The 17,301-nt window shown below is 48.2% G+C and overlaps 4 protein-coding genes across 4 annotated transcripts; 1 reads left to right on the top strand and 3 right to left on the bottom strand.

The window, feature by feature from the left end:
* Positions 1–231: 231 nt before the first annotated feature.
* On the bottom strand, positions 232–4,305 carry EJ05DRAFT_513739 (Na+-exporting ATPase). Its single transcript, XM_033748462.1, has 4 exons — positions 3,669–4,305; positions 3,300–3,617; positions 2,811–3,249; positions 232–2,756 (listed from the first exon to the last, which is right to left on the bottom strand). Exons 1-4 carry the CDS (start codon positions 3,894–3,896, stop codon positions 340–342), a joined length of 3,402 nt encoding a protein of 1,133 aa, XP_033597269.1. The 5' UTR covers positions 3,897–4,305; the 3' UTR covers positions 232–339.
* On the bottom strand, positions 3,929–4,606 carry EJ05DRAFT_134294 (uncharacterized protein). Its single transcript, XM_033739177.1, has one exon. The coding sequence runs from the start codon at positions 4,464–4,466 to the stop codon at positions 3,996–3,998; it is 471 nt and encodes a 156-aa protein (XP_033597270.1). The 5' UTR covers positions 4,467–4,606; the 3' UTR covers positions 3,929–3,995.
* EJ05DRAFT_456294 (charged multivesicular body protein 5) lies at positions 4,564–6,083 on the bottom strand. The gene is made up of 2 exons (XM_033742488.1): positions 5,674–6,083; positions 4,564–5,627 (listed from the first exon to the last, which is right to left on the bottom strand). The coding sequence occupies exons 1-2, from the start codon at positions 5,737–5,739 to the stop codon at positions 5,046–5,048; spliced, it is 648 nt and encodes a 215-aa protein (XP_033597271.1). The 5' UTR covers positions 5,740–6,083; the 3' UTR covers positions 4,564–5,045.
* Positions 6,084–7,018: 935 nt separating this feature from the next.
* On the top strand, positions 7,019–12,191 carry EJ05DRAFT_503764 (SAPS-domain-containing protein; the record flags this gene model as incomplete). The annotated part of the gene is made up of 6 exons (XM_033747471.1): positions 7,019–7,708; positions 7,756–9,162; positions 9,213–9,890; positions 10,365–10,711; positions 11,086–11,162; positions 11,215–12,191. 6 exons carry the CDS (start codon positions 7,019–7,021, stop codon positions 12,189–12,191), a joined length of 4,176 nt encoding a protein of 1,391 aa, XP_033597272.1.
* Between the last annotated feature and the right edge of the window lie 5,110 nt (positions 12,192–17,301).

A 17,301-nucleotide genomic window follows, 5' to 3' on the forward strand; every position in this document is an offset into this window, starting at 1 on the left:
CATTGGATTATTTGGCTCTTTGCAGGTAGATGGGCTAGTTGGTTCTATGCATGTTGTATATATGGAGTGTTCAGGAACTCAAGAACCTGCCTTTTCTTTTATCTAATAGCACACGAATGGGTTTCACTTCAGTTAGCAACCACATATTGAGAGATATTGTAAGGCATATTCGTGTTCTACTCCCAACGATTAAAATACGAAAGAGTACAAACCTTCTACATTATGGTTCTTGTTATGAAGTAAAACCACTCAAAGGTATCATCGCTAAAAAGCAAGAGCACATCAACATCGCTTCTATGTTCAAACAACTCCCAAAAACACCCATGTCTCGAGCTCTCTCTAGACCTTCTCATTCTGCTCCGCCTCCAAAACTTTCGACAATTGCCCTGTACTTCTCCGATCCAATGTCGACTCGACGCCACTCTCACTATCCGGCTTTTGCAAGCTCCTCGTGGTACCCACACTCAACGTGCGAGCAAATGAGAAGAAGCCCTGCCTCAAGCCAAGCGGTCCACCCCTGCGCAGCGTCTTACTTGCCGCAGCAGAGTCCTCGTCGTCTGTCGCACGGAACCAACCCGTCATGCGCTTGATGCCTTTCCACATCTCCATGCCCAGCACGAAAACGAAAACGGCACCAATTGCCAGCGCCCATTCCCAGCTGATGCCCTTGTGCTTGAACACGACTGTGTTGAAGCCGGGAATGTAGATGCAGGGGAAAACGACACAAGCACCGACAACGACTGACCAAAACAAAAAGCGGTTCTCCCACATGTCCTTGAAGAACGGGAACTTGGACTCGGAGGAGGGGTCAAGGCGGAACATGGAACGGCGCAGACTCTTGATCTCCCATGCGCTAATCAGGATCAGCCAGGTCAGTTCGGCGAAGACGGCGGCGCGGGCGCGGAAGACAAGGTCGCAGCTGTCGTTGTAGGACTTGTTACAGTCCATGCCCAGATTGCCGTCACCGACGCCGTAGACAATGATGACGAAGGTCATAAGCGTGAGGGTGCCCATGAGCGTGCCATAGACGAGCATGTCGGCGATGATTTGCCAGGTGAAGACACCCTTACGCAGGTCGTGTGGCGGGCGGGTCATGATATTGTATGATGCCTTTTCTTTGCCTAAGCCAAAGGCGGGGAAGCCGGATGTAACCATGTTGATCCAGAGGATCTGGAGGGGCGAGAGAGGGAAGACGGAGAAACCATTCGAATCTTGAAAGCCAAGACCACAGATAAGGAGGACGACTTCTCCGACGTTAGAAGTGACGAGGTGGAGGACGAAGCGTTGGATATTGTCGAACATACGGCGACCTTCTTCGATAGCGCTAACGATACTTGCGAAGTTATCATCGGTTAGCACGATGTCTGATGCTCCTTTCGCGACGTCTGAGCCAGCCAAGCCCATTGCGATACCGACATCGGCAGCTTGTAGGGATGGTCCATCATTGACACCGTCTCCTGTCATAGCAGCGTAGCGACCACGACGATGGAGGGCAGCAATCATACGTGTCTTGGTATGGGGAGCGCAGCGGGCGATAACGAGAGGGAGCTCGGGAAGTCTATCGATTTCGTCGTCGCTCATTCCATCGAATTGAGCAGCAGTCTTTACGAGCGCGTCAGAAACGTCCTTTGGTAGAACCGAAGTATCCTTTGGGATAATGCCGACTTCTTTGGCGATCGCAGCAGCAGTACCAGGATGATCACCTGTAAGCATGTGGACACGAATACCAGCAGAAGTACAATCTTTGACAGCGTCCTTGGTCTCATTGCGTGGAGGATCATACAGACCAGCAAGACCCAGCAATGTGAGGTCTTTTTCAATCTCATTGCGCGATGTGTCAGACTTTGCGGTGATTTCATTGCCTGTCCACGTTTTGCGAGCGATTGCCAGAACTCGCAGACCTTGATCGGCTAGGAGGCCCATTTGCTCGAGGACGGATTCCTTGATGTCCTTGGTCAAGTCGTTTTCTTGCCCATCCACACCAACCTTGGTACAGAGATCAATGATGCGCTCGACGGCACCTTTCGAAAAGATTATTGTCTCTTTACTCTGGGGGCGCTGATATGCGACTGACATCCTCTTAACATTGCTGTCGAATGGATATTCGGCGAGTTGTTTCCATCCGTTGCCTTTCTCTAGATGGGATTTACCTTGGTCAAAACGGTGAGCAAAGACCTGGAGAGCAACTTCCGTTGGGTCACCAGTAGTCTGCCATTTATCCTCGTCATCATTAAGACGGACAGTTGCCAAGTTGCACAGAGCGGCTGATTGCAGAAAGGCCTCAAGCCCAGGTACCATTCCAGGATTCTCGGTCAACAAATCGTCTTCACTGTTAGTTGTAGTCTGTCTTGCAGGCCGCCGCTGGTCTCGATCGGTCTTTTCTGAAGGCTCTTGAAACTTGACGTTGACAATACTTCGCTGGCGGTCGAATCGCTCCTCTCGCTCGTGTCGCTCCGCCTCAAATTCAGCTTTCGTCTTGACTGGGCCCAAGCTTATATTGCCGTTCGTTGGATCGGCTGCATCTTCAGAATTGCTGACGGTGTAAATGCCTACGCCAGGAACCCATGCTTTGCGTGTCACCATTTGCCCTTGTGTGAGCGTGCCGGTCTTGTCACTGCAGATGTTCGTGATACCACCGAGGGCTTCAAGAGCACTGAGCTTCCGGGTCAAGACCTTTTTACGTCGCATGACTGACATGCCTGTGACGAAAGTGATGGTCAAAACAGCAATCAGTGATTCTGGAATAATAGCAATGCCTATATCATAATTAGTATATCGCTGACTGTGAGGGAAGTATAAGTATTACTGACCGGTCGATATGGCGTAGATCGCTACCTCATTGGTGACGTCGAAACGATTCGCACCAAAGACAACAATAGCAAGTATTAATGCACAACCGAATAATAAGTATGCAAGCTTCGAAAGTTTCCGCTGAAGCGGAGTGCCTACGGTAAGACCAAGGAATGCTCCAATGCCATCCCATGTTCGGAGAACAGCACCTTTAGCTGGCTGGAGACTTCCATGCTTCTTGCGTGACATGGATCGATTTGGCTTCCTCTTCTTGCCTTGCATCGATGCCGCAATTAAGCCGATCTCAGTGGTCATTCCAGTGAAGACGACAATACCACGAGCACGTCCTTTAGTGACAGTTGATGAAGAGTAAGCCATGTTTACACGATCACCGACGCCGACCTGAAGCTCATCTTCACCATCAAAGTCCTTGTCCGCATCCTTCGAGACTGGAATAGCCTATTTATATTAGATGATGCTAGGCCGAGGTAGATTAATCAATCGCTTACCTCTCCTGTAAGAATCTTCTCGTCGCATTCCAAGTTCATGACTTCAAACAGGCGAAGATCAGCTGGGACGGTATCACCAGTCTTAAGCTGTATGACATCACCAGGTACAACTTCTGCAGATGCGATAGCATCGACCTTACCATCCCTCAGAACCATTGCTGTTGGAGACGAGAGAGCTCGAAGGGAATCCATCTGCTGCTCTGCTCTGAACTCCTGAACGAAGCCGATGACTACATTGATGATAATGACTGCTGTGATGACACCGCCTTCGACCCAGTCCTGGACACCATAGGACAAAGCCATGGCGAAAATAAGCACCTGGAGGGAATTTAGCTCGCGTATTGGACGGAAATCAACCATGACCCATACCAAAACCATTGCATTTGCACATTGTTTTAGTAGAACTGTATACCATCTGACGCCCCCTTGCCCGTCAAGTTTGTTCTCCCCGAACTTGGACCGATTATCGTTGACTTGGGATGAGTTTAAGCCAGTGTCGGTGTTTAGCCCAAACTGTGAAGTTATCTGGTCAACAGATAGTTTGAATGGATGCTTCTCATAACAGGAGCGAGTTTCAGAGTCCTTGGAGGAGCTCATCTCGGAAGTAAGTGTGTGTATCTTGTGGAATTTGAGAATAAAATAATTTCGATATTAGATGTGGTAAAATACTGGAGATGACAGATAAGTGGTAGTCTATCATTGACCGAACCACGGTTGATCTGAGGGGTAATTTGATAGTGTTCTAAAAGTCCAAAAGTGACAGGCATGTGCCTTTCTTATAGATGGACGTCCCCAATGGATTTTCATCTTCTCGCCCAGCGATATCCTACAATACGTCAGTGGACTCAATAGCTGCCAAGAGACCAACCAGGCTCTTGGGTGCTTGGCGATGGAGTGAAATAGTAGCCATGCCGTACTTGGTGTTGGCAAGGCGTGCTTGCCAGTAGTGGTCGAGGACATGATCAAGACACAACTCTTCGGTTCCGGACGTTTGATGGCTTGCCAGGCTTGGCTTCCAGGCTTCAGGCGGAGGTGGCGGAGGTCTTGGGAAGAGATATTGGAAGTCAATTCGCTCGGAGGCCCAGCCCTTATCCTAATCCTAGCCACTCCGCCTGTCCCGCTCACCTTTTCCTGCTCCGCCGAATGCACTATAAGTCTTAGCGACATGGAACCAAACCCGATTACCCGAGCTATCCTCGAGCGTATACGCTATTGTCTACCTGTCGTCATGAGGCGGCTTCGACCTTAAGACTAAGGGAACGTTCCGAACGCGGACGACTATGTGGCATAGCACAGCAAGCAGAATGTGGTATCACGTCTGTCATAGCGCTGGATGAGGCGAATGAAGCTTACACTGTTCACTATCAATTCGTTGTGTGGTGCGAGTGATATATCAAGATGACTTTATCAAGACGGCACGGATAAGTTGTCCCGCGATTATGCCTGAATGCCATGCGAACGCCTAGCCCGATGCTTGCCATGCACGTCGTGTTTTCTCCCAGGATGCCGCGAGTTGTGGGGACCCCGCCTCCGACCACTGTGGTGCCAAGGGTTTGCCAAGCCCGCGGAGCTCGTCATAAGAGCGAGTTTGCCTCGCGAAGGCATCGACAACCGGTCCGGCATATCTACTCATGACTCTTCGGCCGATGGGTTGTTCTAGTTTCTGCGTTTTGCCAAGATTGCCACCATCAACGCAATGAACCCTAGACTCGGTATCTCAATATGGAACATTAAGGACGGCAGAAATCAGCCCGCTGCTTCCTTGATTTGACCTCCTGCCTGCGGAGCCTCATCGATGAACTGGGGTGGTCTTGCTTCGTCCATCATGAAGGCGGGCAAGCCTTCTGACTCCGCTCCCAAGCCTTCAAATTCCACCTCCTCTCCGAGGGCTTCAAGCTCGGCATCTAGTTCTGCCTCGTCAACATCCTCAGGTACATCGTAACTTCGGCTAATGCTCTCTTGTATCTCATTCCCGATGTCCATCAGATCCGCCATCTCATCTTGAAGCTTTTCGATTTTGTCTATGTTTACCTTGCCGTACTGCTTCCGAAGCTCCTTGGTCGTGGTTTTCATGGCATCTACCGTAGTCATAGTGTTCTTGAGGTTGTCCTGCATCATGCCTGCTTGTTCCATGTTCCACGATTGTTGCTGAAGTTGGTCACGTTGTGCTTCGTACATCTTGCGCTGTTGGAGCACCTTCAAGGCCTTTTGTTTGATCGCCGTCTTGCCGGGTCCATCTCGCATCTTTGCCAGACGTGACTGATGTGTTGAAAGCTCTGCATTCAGTTTTGCTATCTTAACATCGACGGTCTCGATCCGACTATCGACCTAAGACTTGTCAGCTCAATGTGCGTCTTGGAAACATGCGACTGACATTGGAAATGGCACCACTGAGAGTGGGCTTTGGGGTGTTGCTCTTCGCACCAAACAAGCGATTCATGTTTGCATTAACAACTTGTAGCGTGTCAAGCAGTTCAACGTCGATTACGGAAGTTGATCATGTATCATGGGCTTGACGTACGTAACGCCGGGGCCTGGTAGTGTTGATGTTGAATCCTCACCAAAGCCCCGCGCCGGTAGGTGGCGCTAAGAATCGCTGCAATCCCGTGATACGAATTCGGACACCTACATTCACCCTACACCTCTTGCCAATTTACTTGTAGTGCAGTCTCATGACGGTCTGATCGACTCACTTAACACTCTCTTAGATAGACAGTAAGTCCCGCTGTAGTCAATACGTGGTAGCAATTGAAGATTGTTCTTGCGGGGGAAGCTCAAGCTAGAAGCTGCCGAAGCGCGTGCTCAGAGATAGATGGATACCTGATCCCACTTTCAATCGAGTTGGCCTGCCCAAATCACACGTCTGTATTCCGTGACTCGAGCTTCCGGACGACATTCCCTCTCCAACATCACAAACGTTTTCTAATTTGTCGTGTCGCTGGTTTGCATATTCGTTTCTGCTTGTAACTTGCCATTCCCTTTCTACGGAACCCCTGCATCTACAGTTTGGCGTGGGATTTGCGTTCTCCGACTGTCCCTTCTCCCGATCGGTGTACCACCATTGCAGTCACTCAACCTCGTGAACATCGGCGACTCGATCGAAGTAGCAACCGTATATACTACGCAACCCATTCACACAAGCTCATTTCAGAGCTTCCGGGTGCTACCACTCACGCTATACAACTGCATCTATACGAAACTAGTCGCATCGAGGGAGAGCTCGTGTGAGTTGGCCGAGACCCCCTCCATAACAGACAGCCTTGACAGAATTATGAACCATACGATCTCTCTTTCGACGAAGCCTAATCACTTGACGTGCCAGGTTCAACGTTTCCAGATTTTCTCCTGAGCCAACCCTCGATCACTGCCCCGCAATCGCCCTATCATACACCTCATCAATCGTGGCTATTTGTCTGTCTGATCTGTTTGAAAGTATTGATTTTCTCAACATTTGTGAGTCAGAACCATGCTTCATTTTCGTATGCAGGACGGGAGCTTACTTCTCGCGACTGGTATCTGAGCTGGATCAGGGGCCTTGCCGGTTCGTGCGCTCGACACAAGCTGATATCCACTACTAGTACCAAGTCACGAATACGACCAGCCTGTTCATTTCTCAATCGCTTGCATGAAAGCCAAAATTGGGCTGAAGCTACCTCATTCCCCAACGCCTCCATCGATATCTGCGTAGCTTTAGCGCTGACTGAGCGTAACGTCTCGCGATGTTTTGGCGCTTCGGAAACTATGCGAACATATCCACCCTCGATACTATTCTGGACAAGCCAGATCTGACGGTAGAAGAACTGCTGGACGAGTCAGACTTGATACAAGAATTAAAGCAGCAAAATACAAAACTCATTGAGTACCTGCGAGACAGTAATGTTTTGGAGCGGCTGTTGCGATATGTCATTGCGCCAAAGGAATCGCTGTCCCCAGAAGAAGAGCCAGAAGAAGGAGGGAAGACGGAAAGGCGTGATTCTCGCGAGGGCTTCTTCTCAAGAGTGCGCGCTAAATCGAGGTCCATGTCGAACTCCAAGTCAGAAACACCCGATGAAGGGGATAGTAAAGAAGAGAAACAGCGCATGAAATACGCGTATGTGGCATGTGAAATTCTGTCCTGCGAAATCTATTCGATTTCGCAAGCGCTTATAGAGGATAATCGCGATGCTCTACGCACGTTCTGGCAATATGTCAAGCAACCTCCCCAACTTGATCCAGTACAAGCTGGATATTTCACGAAAGTGAACGAGGCACTTCTGGATAGAGATACTGGACAGATGCTTGCTTTCCTAAAGAGCATTGCTAGAGTTGTGCCGGACATGTTACAACATGTGGACTGTCCTATGATCATGGACCTCTTACTTAAGATAATCAGCCTGGAAAAGAATGAGGGAGGCGAGGGTATCGTTGATGTTTGTATTCCGCCCGCATCTAGACAGTTCATACTGACACTTGCAAGTGGCTCCAAACCCAGGATCTCGTCCCTATTTTGCTGTCATATTTATCGCCTGAATATACGGCCTCCATGCAGACTTCAGCTGGCGACTTCTTGAAAGCAATCATCACGATATCCGCCAATGCTACGACGCAAGATCAGTCTGTTATTGGTCCTAATGAACTCACTCGACAACTTGTTTCCGAAAACTGCGTCAAGTCCATGATTACTGATATGCTTAATGGTGGGAATCCGCTAACAGTAGGTGTTGGAATTGTAATCGAGGTCATCCGAAAGAACAATTCAGATTATGATCTTGAGAACCAGACTGGTCCCGTTCCAAAGTCATCCGACCCAATATATCTCGGTACCCTTCTCAGGGAGTTCGCGATGCATATACCCAAATTCATGGATCTCATTAACAATTCACACAACATCACTACGACAAACAGCGACGGCACTAAAACAGTTAAGAGGCGAGAGATAAAAGCGGCCTTTGGCGAGAAAATAGAACCCCTAGGCTTTGATCGGTTCAAAACCTGTGAATTGATGGCTGAGCTGTTGCACTGTAGCAACATGGCCTTGTTGAATGAAAGAGGTGCCGAGGATGATGTTAGAAAGAGAGATTCGGAGCGTGACCTTTTGAAGGCAGAAGGCAAGCTACAACCCGCCCGAAGTCCTACTGTAAACGACTTCGGTACCAGCGTCGACAGCCATGGGTTCCATCATGCTAGGGCTCCCTCAAGCGAGTCCCCAGAAGAGATAAAAAAACTGGAAGTACAGAACAATACAGAAGAAGACGAATTCGAAAAGGTCACGTCATCCGAGGCAGTATCGGACGAGATGAAGGATGATCTAGATGATAGAAAAGACATCGGCGAGCCCCTTGAACGATCACCAAAGACACATCCACGTGGAACTCAACAAAATTCAGACCTACCAGAACCCAAAGACAAACTGCTTTCACTCAGAGAAGATGAGAATACAAATGCTGAGTCTCCTACTGCGGCCGGCTTGACTGCCAAAGTCGAAGAACTAGAGATCGAGAACGAAAATAAAGACGACGGATCATCCTCAGTTAAGCCACCTGCCTCATTACTCACGAAGCATTTGAATGAGGAGAGTGGAAATGAGCACGATGCTACGCATCCTGAAGACAAGCCTGCACCTCTGTTTTCAGGGCCTCGATCGCATGGACCAGCCGACTCCACGGATAAGCCGTCTCTCAATATCACCAGCCCAACGATACCAGAAAGTGAGGCATCCGAGATAACACCAATAGAAGATGCCAGCGAGTCTCAGTCTGTCATGCTCTCAGAGCAATGTGCTGGCCAGGCACCATTGTACGAAGTGGACATTGATGGATCTCCTGTCGTTGGAGATCTCTTGAAGATGAAATTCGTCGAGAACAAGGTAGTTCCGACCATACTCGTGAGTCGATAATATGTCTAAAGAGTACGTATGATTGCTGAATTATCCAGGATTTTTTCTTCAGGTTTCCATGGAACAATTTCTTACATAACGTTGTATACGATGTTGTACAGCAAGTTTTCAATGGTCCAATGGAACGCGGCTACAACCGTAGTCTTGCTATCGACCTGTTCGAGACTGGGCGCATCACAGAACGGATCATTGAGGGCCAGGAAGCGTCCGACAAATCTCAGACAGAAACGAATATGCGCCTCGGCTACATGGGTCATTTAACGTTGATCGCTGAAGAGGTCCTCAAATTTACCGAGAGACACCCAGCAGAGCTCCTATCCCAAGCTGTGCTGGATAGAGTCACGAGCCAGACCTGGAACGATTATGTGGAGAATACTTTGGCCGATACGCGGGAACGCGACAACGCTATACTTGGCGGTGTCAGGCCCGACATAAACGTAGGCCCTCGTCAAGCCGTGTTGAATGCTGTCAATGCAGCTTCAAGCTTCGGCGGAAATAACACATCACTGGCAAGTGCAGGCTTAGGCGGAAGCGGTTCAATAGGACTCGACAGCATGGACCTTGGCAATACTGGTGCAGGCGGATACTCCAGCTTTGGAGGAGGCCTTCTTAGTGGTTTCAACAACTCAAGCGATGAAGAGGACGAGGAGATGGAAGAAGGCGACACCACGGAAGGAAGAGAGCGAAATACAGTCCAACTGAGTGACTCGGACCAAGTGGGTGAACTCTCATTCGAAGACGTTGAGATGGAATACCGATGATGCGAAAGTGTACGCTCCTGGGATTTCTTCAACTTGTCAGTCCTATTGAAGCGCTTTTGTCATTTTCACTGTGTCTCACACCTCATGTTGCTTTTGAGACTTGCGGCACATTGCTCACGTATTCTTATGATTTCACGTACAAACTATCGCATGGAGTCTCGAGATATGGGTGCAGCAAGAGCTATGGCTCACCGCGCTTTCTCTCGGCATTGTCGAAAAGAACGCTGTGAGCGGGCGTGATAGTTTTGTTAGCAATCGAAACTATCAAGGCTACAGTCAATTGTGAGGCATGCATGGATCATCTGAACTGCGCCATTCAACTCGGTCATATTTCTCTCTTTCCATGCGCCACCGCATGCACTACTATCGTCTTATTCTTGCTGTGCGCTTGTTTTGTCTTACAGGTCGGCTGACAGAATTGAAAAATAGATTGTCCGCTCCCCCGACCCGGCTGAACCGCTTGGGTTCGCATCAACCTCTGAGGCGCCAGAGTCTTCTGCCATTCCTGCACCACTTGCGGTACCCCCATCACGTGCTCGTCGCCAATTTGCAGCACGGCTTGCCCAGCGCAAAGCGCAGATGGAAGCCGAGAATAAAGTAGACGACGAGGATGACGAAAGGGACAATGACGATGATGATGATAGCGATGATGCGCCACTCGAGCAGAAATTCATCACTAAACCTAAGATGAGTGTGGGCTCGAGCAGAGGACCGGAGAGATTCAGCGGTTTATTCGGCAGTGACGATGACTCTAGCGATGAGGAGTACCAAAGAGGGTGATCCGGCACCTAGCACGAGACCTGAGTGGTTTATTGTCTCTTGGGTAGCCAGTGGCATGTTGGCTGAACGAAGAGTGTATGATACACATGATGGCTTCGCATACGAGTGGTTCGGCCATGAGAGAAACAGAAACTATGGCGGAAGTTTAAGTTCCTGCTTCACATTCACATTTCTGGCACGGGAAATTCTAGATACCAATATCATAGATAGAACGAAAGTAATGCCTACGCGAATCTATTTACTACCACGGTGAATTACCTTCGACGGAAAATTGGGCTCAGACAGGGCTGTGACTGAACCCGGAGTTAAGGTTCGGACGCTCTTCGGCAGACCAAAAGTCGAAACACCAGCAGCACAACTAATACTCCAGCTCAACGCACAACATCCCCGAAAGCTTGGCTTTTTCAAGACTACTGGATCGCACCCGCATCATAGAGTCCATAATCAGTAAACATGTAATCTGAAGGAAGTGGAGAGTACTACACTAATACGACGACAGTGTCTGGTTCAGTGTCTTCTGAGTCTTCTGACTCGGACTCCTTCTCCACTTCAGATTCAGATTCATCCAACGACGAACCGCAAGCCGACCGACCACAAACCGAGAACAACGAAAGCCCCAATACACTCCCAGCCCCTGAAAATGCCACTGATAATGCACCTCAAGACAGCGAAACTGTCTCGTCAGGGTCGTCGAAGAAGCCTGCAGCGCCCACGCCTCTGTTCCCAAACGCCGCAGTAGTTGACAAGCGCAACGCAAGCTTTCGCGTCCCCGACGAAACCCGTATTGAAATCGTACGCTGCTTGATAATCGGCTGGAAGCCCGTCGAAATCGCGCCTCGCCTCAACGTTAGCTTACACAGCGTCTACAATATTAAGAACAACTTGATGAAATATGGCTCCTCGCTCAAAAGCCCGGAGGGGCACCGCGCAGGCCGCAGACCAAAGATGACACGTGATGACGAGAAAGCACTTTTGTCATGGCTTGTCAAGAATGGCTGGAAAGAGCAGAGCGATATGATTGAATGGCTGACGAAGGAAAGGGGAGTGACCATGCAGAGGAGCTCTTTATCAAGAATATTGCGAAAGAAGGGCTGGAACGAGAATACTATCAAGAGGATGGGCGGAAAGGGATTGGAGGTCAAGAAGGACAGAAAGAGGAGAGGACCAGGGAAGAAGACGTTGATGCGGAACTCGTTGGCGGGAGAGGGAGTTGGTGCAGCGAACTCCCAACAACAACAACAACAGCAACAACAGCAGCAGCAGCAAACAGATCAGCCGCCTCAGCAATTGTCACCGCAAAATCAGCCCCATTCGCAGCTGTATCCCCCAAATACTGTTCCGAACGTGAATGTCCCTACGTCATCGAGTACTCCCATGGGCCTACCGATTGATCCTCAATTGAATTCACGTGTGACTCAGGGTCAATTTGGGTTGTACGACCTGAATGGGAACCAGGTTGGAACGAGTCATCGGTGACCGTCGTATCTCGTTGCTAAATGTAGTCAATTTGACCTATCGCAACTAGCTAGTACAGTTCGCGAGAACAAGACTCTTTCATCATGCTCAATCTCAAGAGACCTGCCAGGATGACTGCACCTATGTAAACCCTGGACCCGCCTGAAACGCTGTCTTTTCTTGGAGAAATCACAAAAATTTCTGTTTGAACATCTAGCAGCCACGAATACTGGGGCACTTGCAGCAAGATACAAGAGCAGCCACGTCCTATAGTAGCTATGCGACACCAGGCCGACGTGCAAAGTCTCGCTACATCTACACGATTGTCGGTCAGCGCCTATAACATGTCGTTACATGTGACCATGTCAACGACCTTGACAATCACAAGGCACCACACCGACCATGCTGGTACTCGAGTCAACCGTGGTCTAGAGAGTCAAACTACAAGGTAAAAGGGTCAATCTGTAATGATTACCATTATTCCTAGTGTTTAGTATACACAATAATAGTACAGGATCTCATGTATACGTAATCTACCAAACATAACGGTCGTCTACTTTCCGCTATGAACCAGCAGAGCCCGATGAACAGACTCCGCAAGCCACTGACGCTGCACTTCCGGAAAACATCAACCGGTTTGTACATATATACAGATACTGATCATAGACTGTATCTGGGAAAGCAATGTTCTTATCAATGTACGCAGAATCCAGTACTTCCTTACTTAGATGGCATAGCTTGTGCTGCTATGTTACCACAATTCATGCGTAAAAGAGTACCAACAATTACGGGAAACAACAGAGATCATACTGTCTGACGTCGAATATTTACGAAGACTAGGTGATAGATGCAGGTTCTGCCCCTCACTTACCAGGGATGATCTCACATCTTAATCGTCATCATGCAAAAGAGACCGCACAAAGTGATCATGTTCATATACACAGCAGAACAGCCAAGGTTAATTGAAAAAAGGAAAAGTCCTAAGCTTTGATGTTTCTCTCGAGTCTGAAGAAACAACGATTCCGGCAGCACTGTCTTTCTTAATGCTACAAGAAGGATGTCTTGATCTGATAGTATCGAGCAAGCCAAGAGAAGCCTTATAATGAGACACAACTTGCGTCCCCTCGATAAGGGAGTTCCTGTAATACAAGTGGGAGCTGAGAATATTATGATAGCGGATCGCCAGCTAGCTACAATGTTCTATTGTCGGAAGGATCGCTCATATGTCTGCCTCCTTGCTTGAGCGTCCTGAGGATATCGCGAATGACTGTCTTGCTGCAAGGAGATTCTTTTTTACTAACACAAAATATGCCCTAATTAGGCGAGTCTCGTCGCACGAAACACAGAGTCACCTCAATTACAACTATGCTGCACATGTAGACCTAGTACTGATCATCGGCGCCTAGGGTCTGTGGGTGGAGATTGTCATCACTGTGTGTGCCGGACAGGACATGGTACGTTTGATTAAAGGCCAGCAAGGAAGTGGGACGAACCATGAGGTGTGCCGGATCTTGGCATTGGGTCATTCAGCTGCTCTGTACTTGAACGGTGTTTTTTGCGTATACCTATGCTTAAGATGGAAGCAGGACATACGTGCGAAGGTATTGCTTATATGCGACTCATGTTTCAAGGATTGCCGGGTAGATCTCCTTGGCTGAATAGCTTGCCATTGGTGAATGGGTGCGGCGGCTGCCAATTTTCAGGGGGGATACATGGCTCATATACTCGCCTTTGCTGACTGTCGGGTGGACCATCTCTTCTCTACTATATAACACACGCCGTGTTCCTCTCAATTTCCTAAGCAAAAGCAGAAAGTTGATGTCTGACAGTGGACATGGTACATTACCCAGCATGTACGTGGCCACCGATGTGGTGCTCTTTATGAGAGGGAAAGACAATTGATACTTTGGGCAGAACACATGCGACCGTCACTTTGTGTCTGGGATTCGACACCTCTCTCAGTATGGTCAGCATCTCATAGCAATGATGATGGTGATCGTCATTATCCACAGCAAGATGCAGGAACTACACAGAAGACTTTAAGAGGACAGCGGCGAGGCCAGAGAGCCTTGAGCGTTTGTATCGAAAAGAGCCACTATACCACTGTTTCGGGACATGACTCGCATTGCTTCCAATCCCAGAGACTTGTCGGAAGCAAAACAGGATGGTTGCAAGCTTTCATGAGCAACCCAAGAAGTTTATACTTGCTGGATCATCAACACTTCACGAGCTGTTATCGGAGCGCTGTGAATGGTTGCGTCCAACCCTAGACAAACCCGGCGTCATTGTGACGGGAAACGCGTACAAAGACTACAAAAGAGTTTTTTCTGGGCGTGGTTCTTACCACCGCACCACTTACCAGGAGGCATTCTTTACCTGCAAGAGCCGTCATGCCCAATGCTTTCAATGCGTGAGATGGAGTTCCAGTGAACACTATGTCATCATAAGTGATGAGTAGTCTTTATGGAACGACGGAGGGCATCGCGATTCTCTACTGATGATGATTATCATTACTTGTTCACATATAAGAACGCATCGAGATAGATTCAGATTTGGAGCGGATATAGGCCATATCTGTGAGCACAACGGCAGAAGCACATTGCGAATCTCCAGACTGAGCGGAACGCCTTGGTGGAAGGGGTTGAGGAAGATATCACCAGGTATCTAGATGAAGGAAGTCAAGGGAAGGTGTAAGATGGTCTATATATCCCTTTGGGTAACCTGGTGACTGGGCGTATTTGTGCCGGGTGGGTCTCAGAAGACAAGGTATGCTTGTGATATAACTCTATTCACAGATCTCTGATAAGGTCTATTCACGTGAACATTACTTTCTAAGACACACCCTCCATGTCCTCTCCGCTTACGTGTACCAAAGCATATTCAAATATATAACTTCTTCTGTCGCCTTCTAGAGTGTTAACCTTAGAAGTCTCGCACTACTGTGCTAACTTAGGCTAGCATATCGTGCTAGTTTCTTCGAAAGTACGATGTTACTTATTTCTGTTTTGGCTGTCGCCCGTCAAGACGCTTATTACGTATGAGGGGCCTCACATAAATACAATGCCGATCTTCATCGTCTAATGATGCTGGTAAATAGTACACGCAGCGAACAGTGAGCAGCTGTATTATCATAGCTTAATGCATGACAGGTCTTGAGCGGTGAACGGTCACGTCGAATACTATATGGTATGAGCACAAGTGACTTAACCCCCTTTTCTTGGACCTGAAATTGCCGAGTAGAAACTACCATATGTAGTCACCAACTCACTCGTCTCGTGCGAGAGAAGCATATATCTACACATCTCCCACGAGTTCGACTCTGGCAAGTATAAATGTGTTTTAAGCTCATTCACTTAATACTTCCTTATACATACATGGTGCCCCCCACCAAACATACCTCAATGCGCGAATTCTCCTTCCAGGTAGACCCACCAGATCGAAAATGCGTACATGTCCTTATTCCTTTCGCTGTCTGGTCCAGAAAAACTTCTCCCAGGCGCTGCAGACGGAATCGTTCAAGCTTCGTGTTCGTGGTGCCTGTCCATCTTCCCTAAAGCAAGGAGAAAAGCACCGTGTAGTGGCAGGGCTGAGGAGCCTTGCGTTCACACTAAGGTATTTCCACTGAGCACGCTCACCTCCTCCTTACAATCCGTATAGTAGACAGAAGTTCATTATATAGTCGCTCTTGCATTGTATCGGCATATGGTTGGTTCATATGCTTAGTTATCCTTTGACGTACGAATGTATTGCATCGCCGAATAGTGCTAATAAGCACAGAACAACAACAACCACAAATACCCCTTACTAGCAAAACAGTTCACGATAACACCATCTTGTCTCAAACATCAGAAAACAACGTATAAGAACTGTGCCTAGTCAAGAAAAAAGCAAGACAACGCGGTATCTGTGACTCGCGACTGCATCATCATGGCCAGCGAACTCCTGAACTACCAACAACCCATTGACCTCTCAGACCAGTAATATACTTCCAATTGCCTAATAACATGCCGTCCCTTAGATGGTTCGCAGAATAGTATAATAGCATATTATAGCACGCAAAAAAAAGAAAAAAAAAAGACAATGAAGAGAGACCATACATGCGAAAGTCTCAAACACAGCTAGCCCTCTTCACAGAAACCTCTTGACAGCAACCCGGCAACCCCTCCACAAAACCCCTGAATACGATTCACCCACCATACCAAAGAGCGCCAGGTAATACCTATATATATATTTATATATAAGCCCCCAGACCCAAACTCCTTCCAAATCCCAAATTAGCAAAAAGCTTGACTACCAAGGTCTAGGAATATCTGTGATGGATGTGATGCCGGTTAGTCGGTCTAATATGGGGCCGTCTGGACTGGGGTTGCAGTGCTGATGATGTGTGGCGTTAGGATGGGGTGATGCTGATCGTCACTGCTCTCTCTATCATCATCACGTCTTACCCCTCCCTCGCGCGCCGCACACTAACTAGCTAGTATTGACTTATCTACAGTGCCCAAGTACACGAGGGTCTGTCTTCGGGTTTTCAGACGATCCAAGTTATAACAGCCGTGAAAGCGGATACCAATGTATAGATACGTAAGAATACAACGTTTAGCTTTCTTTCCCAAAAGCCCAAGAAAGCTTTACCATATAAACATTTAAAACAAAACCGAGTAGGGTTTGGTTAATGATTACTTTAGCATTTCAGAGTCTTAGAGTCTAGGTACAGGAGAATCATACGATGTATTCATATAGATTAAAGTTTTTCAGGCGAAAATTCACTATCATCGAATGTGTCTTCTCTCTCTCTTTCTCCCCTGATACAATAACCCTAATGCACACCCAACCCAATCCCATCATGATTGATTTGGATGGGATGGGATGAAATGTACATAGAGGACTTGCCCTGCCTTGATGGTCCGGTGGTAACTTTATTGAACAAAACATCAAACGACAAAGCAGGTTTGTTCAAAGGTGGTGGTGCTACTCCCAGTCAGCCTTAACAGACGTGGTACCGGATGGCTGGTAGGCAGGTAGGTACGCAGGTACGCAGAACGAACGGGAAGACATTAAAGGGAGACCACCAGACAGGCCTTGGTACAAAAGAACAGAACGAGACAGAACAGGCAGTACAGCACGGTATATA

The sequence above is a fragment of the Pseudovirgaria hyperparasitica genome, assembly GCF_010093815.1.
Source record: "Pseudovirgaria hyperparasitica strain CBS 121739 unplaced genomic scaffold EJ05scaffold_15, whole genome shotgun sequence".
NCBI lineage: Eukaryota > Fungi > Ascomycota > Dothideomycetes > Acrospermales > Acrospermaceae > Pseudovirgaria > Pseudovirgaria hyperparasitica.